Source organism: Tasmannia lanceolata, unplaced genomic scaffold (genome assembly GCF_043159265.1).
Source record: "Tasmannia lanceolata isolate RefF3 unplaced genomic scaffold, GAP_Taslan_0.1 ptg000008l, whole genome shotgun sequence".
Taxonomy (NCBI): Eukaryota; Viridiplantae; Streptophyta; class Magnoliopsida; order Canellales; family Winteraceae; genus Tasmannia; species Tasmannia lanceolata.
Window position 1 is genome coordinate 14869596 of NW_027518685.1, and position 13909 is coordinate 14883504.

The 13909-nt window shown below is 38.2% G+C and overlaps 1 protein-coding gene across 13 annotated transcripts in view; it reads right to left on the reverse strand.

Moving 5' to 3' along the window:
- RST1 (ARM repeat superfamily protein) overlaps positions 1-13909 on the reverse strand; it is a 73281-nt gene that overhangs the window by 16249 nt on the left and 43123 nt on the right. For 12 of the 13 annotated variants that reach the window (XR_013252947.1, XR_013252943.1, XR_013252942.1 and 9 more), the window contains exons 12-15: positions 8761-8833; positions 1600-1783; positions 1393-1523; positions 1218-1309 (exon numbers count right to left, since the gene is read on the reverse strand). Coding sequence is in view for 5 of the 13 variants with exons in the window: in XM_077388133.1 (XP_077244248.1) it covers positions 1218-1309; positions 1393-1523; positions 1600-1783; positions 8761-8833 (480 nt within the window). In the remaining 8 variants the exon portion in view is untranslated. The remainder of the gene's footprint in view (positions 1-1217; positions 1310-1392; positions 1524-1599; positions 1784-8760; positions 8834-13909) is intronic. The other variant, XM_077388134.1, reaches the window with a different exon arrangement.

The following is a 13909-nucleotide window of genomic DNA, read 5'->3' on the forward strand; positions in this document are numbered from 1 at the left end:
ATAATTTATTTCTCAAAAAAAAAAACGAAATAAAAGATACTCCTTCAAGGAAGTCATAGCCACACTAACACATGCAATTATTGATGGTGACCATTCTAGAGCTTATATTTTAATTTTAAGTGTATGTTATAAAAGGGGTATCAATATCAAATAAGGGGGGAGCATTAGAGTACTTTTAGAGTGTCCTAATCAAATTACTAAATATAGTATGTTCGTCTTTACTAAATATAGCAAATTCGTATTTACTAAAAAATAATAGATCCATATTTACTACAAAAAAAATAGTTAGTTTGGGTTTACTAAAAATAGTAAGTCTTACGAGTTCTAATTTGTTTTGAGGTGGTATTTGGATTCTATTAGAATTGGTGGGTTAGACATAATCAAATTAGAAGTAGGAGTTCAAGCTACTCTAAAAAACCAAGTTTTCTTATAAGTATGAGGTTTCTTTTGTCTATAAGGGTAAGGCCTTTGGCCACTTCTGACAATAGAATAGAAGATTAAAGATTTTTGCTTCCAGCATTGATGTTACCTTGCTAAGGAGAAGATCCCTCGTAGGTATGAGCACTCTCCTCTCTTCTCTCTCTTCTTTTAATTGTTTTCTAGCCTACAACCTGCAGTTCTGAAACCTGCAAGGCCAACAAATCTAAAACCTGCAAAACCCCTCCTAGTTGACTGTCCTACGTCAATTGGTATCAGATCGACATGTATGATGATCTTTCAAATACCCATCATGCATCAGTTATGCTCGTGGCAGGTTCTAGGCATTTAGAAAGTTCTTTTGTAATTAACCGACCCCGAAGGATTCATTAGCCGACCCCAACTAGTTTGGGACAAAGGCTTAGTTGAGTTGAGTTGAGATTTTACTTTTGATTTATTTCTTCTCTTGGAAGAGTTATTGTTGGATCATGCAAGTGCTGCTAGTATGAAAGCATGCATGGAACTAGGTCCAATTTTTTATTATTATTATTATTGATAAAAACTGAGATTTAATAAGAATATTCGCTGTCTCATTTTAAGTTTTTCCCATGTTGAGATAGGCTAATGACACTGCATTCTGTAGCTATGAAAGGATATTGAGGTCATCAATTTGTATTGGGTAACCCATCCCCCTTGCTCATGTACCTTTTGTACATTTTCATTTCTAGCCATAAAGCTATTTTACTTACTAGAAGAAAGAAAAGGAAAGGACAGGAAGTTCGAGAAAGAGTTCATGATACCTGAAGAAAACATGACCTGAGGAAAGATGTCCAACAATTTTTCAACCCTGTTCACAATGACTCTTTTCTCCTTTAATAGTCTACGTCGTGTGCTGGGGGATAATTGAAAAGGTATCAGTATTGGCACCTCAATCATTACCTTCAGTAACATAATCAATATGAACAGATTCTTAACATGTGCTCAAAATTTATAATGTTGACTTCCAATCTCTCCATTCCCCCAAGTACGTCAAGATTGTCTTCAGAAATAAGCGACTCCATGTTCCTCTTATTAAAATCAGGAAGGCTTTTCCGAATATGGTCAACCTGAGGAAATAATATACCATAATTAAAACCAACATGATTCACCAAGTCTAAAGCTAAAAGAAAAAGAATGACTCACAAATGGGTACAAGCTCACTTCATAATGGGCCAATGACTCAAAGGCAAGGGTTCGTGCTTTTATCCACATAGTTCCACAACCAGTTTTAGAGGTCCCAATTGTCCATAAAATGTTCATAACATTCTTTGAAGCTTCAGAATATGCTTCCGCATCCATTGCTCCCCATCTTAAGAGAAAACATAAACTGGAAAATAGGAGATATAAGTTCATTAAATAAGTAAATTCAAGGGTTACAGAAGGACAGTCCAGACCCCACACCCATGCTTAAATTACAATATTAAAAAAAGATATGGTGCTGAGTGAAAATTGTTCTACTCAATATGATAGAAATGTGCATATATCCAAACATGTCAGCAATCGTGATTCATGTTGATAGGTTTCTGGCTATGGCAACCCAAAGTGATTTCAGTTTCCAGCTATGTTGGTTTTTCTGTAGAATAGACTCCTGTTCAGTTCATTGGAGAGTTCCTTTTTCTCAACTTGGCCATGAGGGTCTAAAGTTGTAATGATCGTGCCATCCCCATGAGAGTCAACCAAACTTATTAAACATCAGCCAAGGAAATGAAGGTCTGGCATCCCTCTCTTCCTACACCAAATTGAAACTAACTACAAACGGAATCACTACTAACATGTATATATGTTGTTCTTTCAAAAATTATTTACATGTGTGTGTATGTGCTAACTGTGTAATGTTAAATTTTCGTAAGTACTTCCCCAACAGGAATTTCCAATGCTTATGTCAGATATCACTTAAAGGGTATTTATGTCATCACACACACACACACACACACACACGAAACTAACTACAAAGGGAATCACTACTAACATGTATATATGTTGTTCTTTCGAAAATTATTTACATGTGTGTGTATGTGCTAACTGTGTAATGTTAAATTTTCATAAGTACTTCCCCAACAGGAATTTCCAATGCTTATGTCAGATATCACTTAAAGGGTATTTATGTCATCACACACACACACACACATATCATTTTCGTGAGGAGAGAGCTCTAATTTTCTCTCACACCATTCTCCATCTCCTCTTCTTTATCTCATCATCATGTAAGAACTTAACATGGCGCGCACACACACACACACACACACATATATATATATCATTTTCGAAAGGAGAGAGCTCTAATTTTCTCTCACGCCATTCTCCATCTCTTCTCTTCTTTATCTCATCATCATGTAAGAACTTAACATGGTATCAGAGCTTATAGTAGTGAGAGTCAATGATCCTGAAGACGAGACGAGACGCCCCACTCTCACCATCCGAAGACGGAACAAGACGAGATGAATCCCTTCTCCACTTTTTTTGGGTTTTTCAATAAAACATAAACCTACCCTTATCTCCCTAATCTTCCTCTACCGCACAACCCTAACCGTTACCACCCACCCCCCACCCCCCCCCCCCCCCCTCCCCCCTCTCAACCATATACCTAGCCGAAATCGTCCTTTTTTTAGTTTTCCTCATTCTAACCGCCCCATTAATCCCTCTCCCCAACAGACCTCCAAATAATTTTTGCCCTACCCTTTTCCCATTTTCCCATCCCAAAAGTCCCTTTTGAATTATAACCCTAACCCTAAAAGTTCCTAAATGTAATTTTTCTCTCAAACCTAACCCTAGACCCTTCTCTCACATCAATTTTCTCTTCTTTTTATGTTGATATCATCCCTTAACTTCGTGTTTATTCAAATCAGTCATTAATCCACCCTTTATGTTCTAAACTTGTTTCTTCGTCTCTTTTATTCTGTTATTTGTTCCTGGACGTTGGTTGCTGATCCTCTTTTCTTTCTCCTATGTTTGTTGGGTATACTAGACCCTTTGTTTGTCCCGGAACTGCATCTTGATGTCTTCGAAAGTGATTGGATTTGTGAGTGGTGGTGATTGTTGGTGGCTTTATTGGTGGTGGCGATTGTTGGTTTTTGTCGTTGGTGGATTTGTTCGTAATTGCTAGCGATTTGTTTGGTGGTGATTCATGTTCGTGGTTGTTGGTGATCCATTTTATTGATTGATGATTTTGTGGTTGTTGATGTTTCTTGTTGAATGTTGTTGGTGGTGACTGCTGGTTGTGGATGGTGATCGTTGGTTGTTGATGGTGACTGTTGGTGGTGATTATTATTCGCAATTGTTGTTGGTTGAGTTGTTGAGCATTTTGTTGGTGATTCTTGTCCGCAGTTGTTGGTGGTGATTGTTGACCATTGGAGGTGATAGTTAGTGCGTGGTGTTTCTTGTTGTTTGTGTTGTTGGTGGTGGAGTTGTTTGTAACTGTGGCAATCTATTTGTTACCATTTGTTCTGTGCTTGATGATTACTGGTGGTGGTGGTTGGTTGATTTGTTCGTGGTGGTGATCGTTGGTTGTTGGTTGGTGGTGATTGTAGGTTCTTGTTGGTCGTTTTGTTGGTATTGATAAGTGCACGCCAACTGTTCGATGAAATATCTGAGAGAATTTTTTGTTGGCTTTGGTGGTGATCAAGTGACTAGTTATTTGGGATATTGTTAGCGATAGTATTGTAGTTGATATTGGTGGTGGTGTTCGAGTGGTGGATGGTTTACTACATGGGTTGTGACCTCATTGACAGTGGTTGTTCTTTGTGCTATTGTGTTGGTCAACTTGTTGGAGGTTGTTCTTGGTGTCGTTGTTGCAACCGACTTGTTGGTTGCCTCAGTGGTGGTTGTTGTGGCTTGGTGGTGTTTCCCAGTGTTTGTACGTTTGTTGTTGTCGGTTATTGTCTATTATGGACCTTGTGGAGCCCTCCTCACGAGTACAGCATATGAGAGTCGTTCAGTACAGTGACCCTAGTGTTGAGGGGTCCGCTCTGGGATAGACGTCATGGCTCTACTTGATTTGGTAGTAGTCGTGATCGTGGAGGTAGTGATTCAGGGGGAGGCTATGGTCATAGATTATTGTTATGATTTGCATCCGGAGCTTCACCCCTATCGGTCTAATACTACTTCTGTCGCTGCGTCTGATGGCCACCCCCTACTTATGTTCCTCGTGCTATATTGGCCTCAACAAAATCCATAATGGTTAATCGTGTTGAATATGAAGAACTTGTGCACCTACGTGATAGAGGCAAGCAGCCTACTGCCACATTTGCCCAGCCAGGTAGCTCGTCTTGTTTTCTTTCTGGATCATGGCTCATTGATTTAGAGGCACCTCATCACATAACTGGTAATCGCAATCTTCTTACTTCTTTCCAGTCAGCACCATCTAGTGCTCCTCATACTGTGACATTAGCAGATGGAACTACATCCCCTGTTACTGGGGTTGGTGTAGTTTCCATCTCTAATGGTCTTTGTTTATCCTCTGTTCTTTATGTTCATTTCCTGCTAGTTTATTATATGTGCGTCAATTGACTAAAACTATGAACTGTTCTGTTTCTTTCTTTCCTTCTTATTGCACCTTTCAGGATCTGAAGATTGAGACGAGGATTGATTCAGGTCGTGAGATGGATGGCTTATACTATCTTGATTCCGCACCCGTTCGTACTTCAGTTGATGCTTATCAGTGACACTGTCATTTGGGCCATCCTCCTGCCGACAGTCTTCGCAAATCTCCTTTTCTAACCAGACCTGTTGAATCATTTTCTTGTGTTTTGTGAGTTGGGAAAGCACCATCGAGTGTCTTTTCCTTCACGTGGTGTTCGTCGTGCGTCGTGTCCGTTTGAGCTTATTCATTGCGTCGTGTCTGTTTGAGCTTATTCATTCAGACATCTGGGGTTCTTCACGTAGTGTTTCGTTATTTGGTTTTCGATATTTCGTTATCTTTGTGGATGATTTCTCGAGTGCTACATGGTTGTTCCTACTAAAAGATTGTTCTGAAGTTTTTAATGCCTTTCTTAGTTTTTACTTTGAAATCACTAACCGGTTTAAATGTTCTATTTCTTGCTTACGTACTAATAATGCTAAAGAATATTTTTCTAATTGTAAAGGTTTTCATGAATTACTTGATTCGCGTGGAATCATCCATCAGTCTTCTTGTACATATACTTCGCAGTAAATGGTGTCGCTGAGAGGAAAATTAGATATATATTGGATATTACTCACACTATCTAGCAATTCCTATTTATATGTTACGGAATCGACCATGGATCAACTCCCCCTTTATTTGGAAGTATTGAATAAGATGTGTGTACCCAAGGTTTATTGGGGTGATGCAATCCTCGTTGCTTGCTACTTAGCGAATCGGCTACCTTCTTCTGTTTTGTTTGGTCAGACACTGTTCTTTGTTCTATATCCATTAGGCGATCCCTTTCCTTTGCTCCCTCGGGCCTTTGACTGTGCATGTTTTGTTCACAAATTAGCACCTAGTCTTAATAAACTAGATCCACGGGCTGAGAAATGTATCCATCTGAGTTACCCTCGTACCCAAAAAGGATACAAGTGTTATAATCCTCGACTGCGGAAAACCTTTGTTTCGACATGTCACCTTCTTTGAGGATCGTCCTTATTTTTTGAATCCTTCTCCAGCTCCTGTTGAGGTGCCTACTCTGTTATTCCCGCTGCAGCAGAGTCCTGTCGAGCCACCTATAGTAAACCCCCAGTGACAAGTGATAGTGCCTACTCTGTTATTCCCGCTGCAGCAGAATCCTGTCAAGCCACCTATAGTAAACCCCCAGTGACGACTGATAGTGCGACACTAGAGGACAATCCTGCACCTGAGCCGAAAGTCTATAATCGAGGACCACGACAAGTTGTTCTTTCTACTACCTACCCATCATCTTAGATAGCTGATCCTCATCCTTAGTCGGATGCTCCTACGTCAGGTACTTCTCCTATATTTGATTCGCCTATTGCTTCTCACACTCGTTCACATACTACTGCGCATCCTATTTCACAGTTTATTTCTTATGAGCATCTCTCACCGTCTTTTCGTTCCTTTGTCTCTAGTGTCTCTTTTGTTTCACTGCCTAAGTTTGTTTCAGACGCTCTTGCTCACCCTGGTTGGCGGGAGGCTATGGATGCTGAGATGGCTGCTTTACATTCTAATAATACTTGGTGACTTGTTCCTCTACCTTCTAAGGCAAAGACTGTTGGGTGTAGACAATTGGGTGTAGATGGGTCTTTGCAATTACGTACCTCCATGATAGAACCATTGAGCGTTTAAAAGCTCGCCTTGTGGCCAAAACATATACTCAGACGTTTCGGGTTGATTATCAGGAGACATTCTCACATGTGGCCAAAGATACCTTCAATTCGGGTTCTGATTTCTATTGTAGTTAATTGTGATTAGCCATTGTATCAGTTGGATGTGAAAATGCGTTTTTTTCATGGTGATCTAAGTGGGGAAGTATATATGGAGCAACCTCCTGGGTATATTGCTTAGGGGGGGATGTGTTCCTCAGTTTGTCAACTTCATATAGCAATTTATGGGCTTAAGCAATCTCCGAGAGCATGGTTTGGGAGGTTAAGTGCTGCAGTTCTGAAATTTGGCATGAAACAGTGTTGTTGATCACTCTGTTTTCAGCTATCAGTCCATTGTTGGTTATATTTTTTAATAGTATATGTGGATGATATCGTAATCACAGGTGATGCAAAGCTAGCATAAGAAGATTGAAAACTTTCCTTCAGAAAGAGTTTTCTACTACAGACCTGGGATTTCTCAGATATTTCACTTGCATTGAGGTTGCTCGTTCTCGGTATGGAGTATGGACTTTCTTTGTCACAGAGAAAGTATACTATAGAGAGACATTCTAGAGGAGATAGGTTCTATGGGGGTAAAGCCAGCATCCACACCATGGATCAAAATGTTAAACGCCTTCCAAATGGAGACTTGTTAGATGATGCAGGACGATATAGGATGTTAGTTGGAAAGTTGATTTATTTGACATTTATTCATCCAGATATCTCTTTTGATGTAGGAGTGTGGTCAACCAATTTATGAATTCTCCTCATACATCCCATTGGGCAGCAGTAATTCAAATCATCAGGTACTTGAAGGGTACTCTTGGAAAAGGATTGTACTTCAAGAATAATGGTCATGAAAGGGTAGAGGGATTCACTAATGCAGATTGGGCAAGATCTCCAGCAGACAGGAGGTCCACAACCAGTTATTGCATTTTTATTGGAGGTAATATGGTATCATGGAGGAGCAAGAAGAAAGATATTGTGTCCAAATCCAGTGCGTCATATACAAGTGGAGAAATGATCTGGTTACGCTCATTTTTATCAGAGATTGGTCTCTCATCTTCAGGCCCATCATGGTTATACTGTGATAACAAGTCTATGATCCATATTGCCACCAACCCAGTCTTTCATGAAAGAACCAAACACATTGAGGTTGATTGCCATTTCATTCGTCAGATGATTCACAGAGGTGAAATATGTACCATGTTCACACGATCAGTAGATTAACTTGTAGATGTATTTACTAAACCATTAGGGCTTGCTAGAGTGAAGGATGCTTGTAACAAGCTCGGGATGTATGATATACACTCCGGCTTGAGGGGGAGTGTTAGACGTCACTTAAAGGGTATTTATGTCATTTGTAACCATTCATATATATATATGTGTGTGTGTGTGTGTATCATTTTCGTGAAGAGAGAGCTCTAACTCTCTCTCACACCATTCTCCATCTCTTCTCCTCTCTATCTCATCATCATGCAAGAACTTAGCAGCTAAAATTCCAAGACTACGGCAATTAGAAAATATGATTTGTGGCAACATTTTCTGTAGAAACAAGAAAGAATAACAATTCAATATAATAAGACAGCCATGTCAGCCAAAGATAAGGTGACATTTTAACTTTCATTTACATAGGGATAGGTGTACCACAAATAGAGTGCAGCAAAAAGAGTCCAATAACTTCCGAAATGCAAGTATATTTGCCGGGTATTAATTCAGTCGCAAAATTGAGCAAGTAAAAAGGAATGGAAAATACATTTGTGAAGTACGAATTCTTAATGTGCGCCCAAATACGGTTATGCATGGCAATAATGGTTATGACACATGCATCCACTGTATGTGGCGGAGTTGCTACATTCCATGTGCATGCCTGTGTGTGCATGGGAATTTTACAGCAATTATTCATGTTATAGAGCAGTACAATTTACCAAAAATCTCAACTCACGAAGGATATAGACAAGGTCGCAAAAAAAATTGCCCAAAAATCTCAACTCATGAAGGATATAGACAAGGTCGCTATGAAATTCTTACCCATGCGCGACAATAGGGTATACCGAATAGTCCAACACATGGTTCGCAATGACATCCCAAGCGGTGTAAAAATCTGAGAAAACATATGCCATAAATACGACTTTTAAAAAATGAAAATGGGGCACCTAACAAGTTCATAATCAGTAAAACGAATAAATACCAGACTACATTCATACAAAAACAGGCCACCTTTTGAACATGTAAAAGACATTATCAATCGCTACATGCAAGAAAAGTTGAACTGCTGGAGATGGATAATGTCTAGAAATGGAAAATTGCATAATATAGAAGATGTTTGATGGCCAATGGCCTCTTTCAAAGTAGCCAATATAGACTTGTCTTGCTTATAAGAAACTTTCACAGGACTATCAACACTTGAGTAATTCAAAGTAGATTAAAATGTATTCTATAACAGCCAGCCATGGAAACCTTTTTCCATCTAATCAAAATCACTGCCTCCCAGCACTAATCAAATATTTCTGGCCCAGAAGTACAAACATAATGTTTTCTTTTACTATCTTGCCTAGTTGTGTTTGCAGCAAACAGTTTCTCCTGTAAACCTTTTATAGGGATTGGAAGATTAGGAAATCAATGGTTTTTTCATTTTTATCATGCCTGCTTACATTTGCAAACCAGAAGTTTTTAAGATCAGGAATTCAACAGTTTTTTCATTTATATCTTGCATGCTTACATTTCCAAACCAGCAGTTTCTCGACCTTTTATAGGGCTTCTAAGATTAGGAAGTGAATGATCTTTGGTTTTAGACAAATTCTTCATCTATGGCACTACGAGATACCAACAAAAGGAAATCAAAAAAGTTTCCGGAAAGAGTGTGCTCACGATGGGTGGAAAATGATAAGCTTAAAGTGATCAAACATGTATCCCACTTCCTTGCACAACAGGTATCATGAATGGTGTGCACAGATTCCATGCGTGAAAATGGATACCAATGTAGGCTCTCCCAGGGCTTTCCTCCCATATTTCTGACCTTCTTGGTCTGCTCCACTGAATCCAACAAAATAGCACTTCATTATAATTTAGCCACCTACCATTGAATCCCTTTCACTACTCCAATTAGACTCGCCTTTGGAATCCTAGCACTAAACTCCATCTCTCCTCCTGGGATCTTTAGCGATTGGTAACCTCCTCCTCCAATGATTTCCATTTTTCCTTTGTCAGACCGATTCCTTTCTTTGCTCGATTGTAGGTAGGACCTATTGATGCTTGTATGCCCTTGCGCAAACTCTCTATTTTCTCTCTCTCACCACATCGTCAGAATTAATCTCTTCGTATAAAGTTCTAGTATTTGTATTTTCTACATATTCTCAAATAAAAATTGGTTAACAATCTCTTGTTTCCTTTTCCCTCCTTTTCTGCTTCAATATAATCTTGGCAGATTCAATGGTATGGTATTTTCAAATTTCATCAGATTTCAAAGATATGCATAGGGCTAATGCCTTGGGAATTACAGAGTCTCGGCATCTCGACATGCTACAAGAACGTTTCAGAGTTGCCTTCGTCTGTCGTCATTCAATCCCCTACCTTCTAGCCACAGATCGAGTTGTCACAGGGGATTTTTTTTGTTTCAAGAGAATGCCTCTAGCTGTCCTGTGGATGACTGGCTTCTTCAGATACCACCTTTCTCCAACGTATTCCTGTGCCCTCTCGCTAGCATACTTCCCCAGCATTCATAAACGGCTAGATACCACCTTTCTCCAATATATCATTGCATGGGCATTGAAATTTAAACCCAACCCTCAAAGATTTGTGAATATCACCTTCGAGATCCGTGATTTGAATAAAGAAGTGCCCTATACATGTGCAAATTCCGTAGAGTGCTAATGATATGGCGGATTCTTAAGAAAGGAGGGGATTGACAGGGAGGAACCTACTGGAAGCATGTTCCCACTTTGATAGTGGATTACATTTATTTCCTGTCATTTTTATTTGGGAATATCCCATCTTAGGCCCACTGTTATCATTTCTTATTTCCTTAACTGTTTTTCTTATTAAAGCTCGATGTTATTTCTCAGAAACATAAAACAAAATAAATGTATCATTTCCTCATAATAAATCAGTTTGCTGATGCAGATGAAATTCGTCATTTACTTTATGGTGAACAATCAATGATCATAGGTAAATGTCCATAAAATCATTATTTAGTGTAAGAGTTGCACACATTAATGGTCTACTAGTATCATTTCCAATAAATTGGTAAATAACTATCATCAAACAGTTTTGAGGTAATAGTGATTCATCAGCAAGGTTTTAAATTTCAGTTTCGGTTTCAGTTGGAAATTTAGGGGGAAATCTTGTAAAATCACGAAAACGTATACAAACATTTGCAAATGATGAGATTTTAAGATGAATCTTTCGGAAATGCTAGAATATCACATTCTAAGAAACCATCACATAAGCAAGAAAGCCATCTACAATTGCTTAATCAAATCGAACACCTAGTGACATTTGTTATCCAACATGCCTGGAACAGTAAAGTCAATAAACAAGTACAATCTAATGAAGTATAAGTAGCAAGAAAGCCATCCATAATGGCTTAATCACATCGAAGACCTAGTGACATACATTATCACACATCCCTGGAAGAGTAAAGTAAATAAAGAAGTACAATCTAATGAAGTATAAGAAAGTACAATGACCCGTCTCCCCTCAAAGGACCCCAACTCTATGTCAATATCACATAGAGTTACAAAGTATTACTGGTCCCATGCCGATCTGACATCCCATGCGAAAGATATGGTTACTTTGATGCGTAATTCAATAATGTTGCCTATCAAATATCATTCTCTACAATAATGAAATGAAGTGCAAAGTAAAATGGCTTACAAAAAAAAACATTTACCCTTTCATTTGTATAATTCATAGGTATTGAAATTTGAAATTCCCATGACTCTTCACATTGAAATGAAAGTGGGCCCTCGTTCGATTCAACTAGGATGGGCCCACAAGTTGACAAAGATTAAAAATCTTATATATTTTTCTACATGGTTTTCCAGAAAAAATTCAATGGAAAAACAGGAAAAAACGTGTTACTTTGATTTGCAATATTTTTCAGATTTACAACAAATTAGGGTAGAATTGTTTTTTGTTTTGAGAAAAAATAACTTTAAACGATGAAAATCATAACATCTTCCATTTTTTGTCGTTTCAACCATTTCGGTTGAATTTTAGGAATTTCGGTCAAAATTTCGAAATTCCAACAGAAATAACTAAATGGAATGAATCCATTGAGATTCCATTTCGGTGGGGATGGAAACAGAAACATTTCGGTCGTTTCATGTCGGTTTCAGTGGAAATTTAAAATCATGTTCATTAGTGAAAGCATATTCGATATTATAGAGCTTTTCAGCGATGTAAGAAATACAAAATTTCCAATGACAATGCAGATGAGATAAGTTTTGAAAGGACCTCAGACCTTGGACTACATTAGAAGGTCAAGCATGAACAAATACAAATAGAACATATACTTCTCACAAGGAAAACATACACATTCATAGTAAGATAAAGCATGCCAAAGGTATTCATCACTTCAATAAACTCAACTTTGTAAATACAGACTTGTGTTCATAGTCACAAATATTTGCCTCGGGAAGTGTGTATATCAGGATATTTTTAATTTTTTGTAATTTTAGGGTTTATATCTGCAAAAATAAAAAATACATGAAATGTATAAAAAAGATTATAAGAATAAAATAAGGACAACAAATAATATTGTGAATATATTGCAATATTTTTATGATAATTTTGTGATAAAAAATAAAATATGAAGATATCTTGATGATTTTAGAATCTCGGGAAAAAATCAGGATTTTATAGTTTTATCAAAAAAGCACAAAATATCGCAATATTTTCAAAAATGTTGAGATATTGTGACTATGCTTGTGTTACCCACATCAGATGGATTTCGTAAAAAAAACAAAAAAATTATGTGGCCTATCTATTGACGTCAAAGATAGGAATTGGAGATCGGTTGCACATGGAAAGGGATTTAGATGTTGCCATGATGATATCAGTACCCCAAAATATGCCAACTGAAATCTTAATGGAATTTCGCATGGCAATCCAGGTTCAGCAAGGTGGGCCGTGGAATCACAGTAGCTCGTTAGGGGAAATAATAAAGGTTTTTTCGCCCAATTGTGTGATCAAAGCAAATGAAGCGGAGGTTAAAGCCCTTCGCATAGGCATTCATATCTTCAAGGCAGATTTGCATTGTTGCTTATTGTTGGAAGGAGATTTAAGCAATAATATATAATGGGCACAAAGAAATCTCCAAGCCCTTGGAAGCTAGCGGGTCTCATCTTACATATATTGGATATGTGTAGAGAGATTAAGCCACTTTTTAAGCATATACCAAGATCAATGAATGACGAACTTGCAAGGGAGAGTGGAAAGTTTTCTGTTATTAAAAGAAAAAGTAAAATGCATTTGCTGGTCGTTTGTGATCAATTCTGATAAAAAGATTATCTGATTAAGGAGAGTTGTTCTATCTCGAAAGTTAAGAGGAAATTTTGTAAACCTTGAGAAATCCCAAAAATTGTTTATCCCGAAAGTCTAATGGGAATCATTTTTCATTCAAAAGCCATTTCAAAAACCCACTTCTAATGAGAATATTGGGATTCAATAAGGGAATAAATACCAAAAAGAACCTTCAAAGGAAGATGGGAACACCACTTGTCATACCAGAACCTAATCCGATCGCCAAAATGGACTCTGAATCTATTTTATGCTAGAAACTGATGCTTATACTTTGTGGAAGCGTCCAAGGAGGCTCTAGTAAAGGACTATTTTGAGCGGAGAAAAAACAGGGATGTGTGGTCAAAAGGAACTTCTTAAATAGAGAGTCCCAGCTGGAAGCCATGCTTTTTGAGACTGTAAGGATGCTACATATGGATCTGGAATTATTCAGAGGGGGTTTCTCTGTCAAATCATTCTATCATCGTCTTGTGTCTTTCCCTGCTCCCTCCAGAGTAGCTAGAGTTTGGTCTTTCCAAGCCAGCCAACTCCCCCCCGGGGTACGTGTCTTCGGCTGGGCAGCTCTTCTTAAGCAGATGGATTCAGACAGTGGATTTCCTGCAAGAGCCGAATATGCTAATTGTAGATCACCGTGCTCTATGCATAGAGGTCAAGGAAT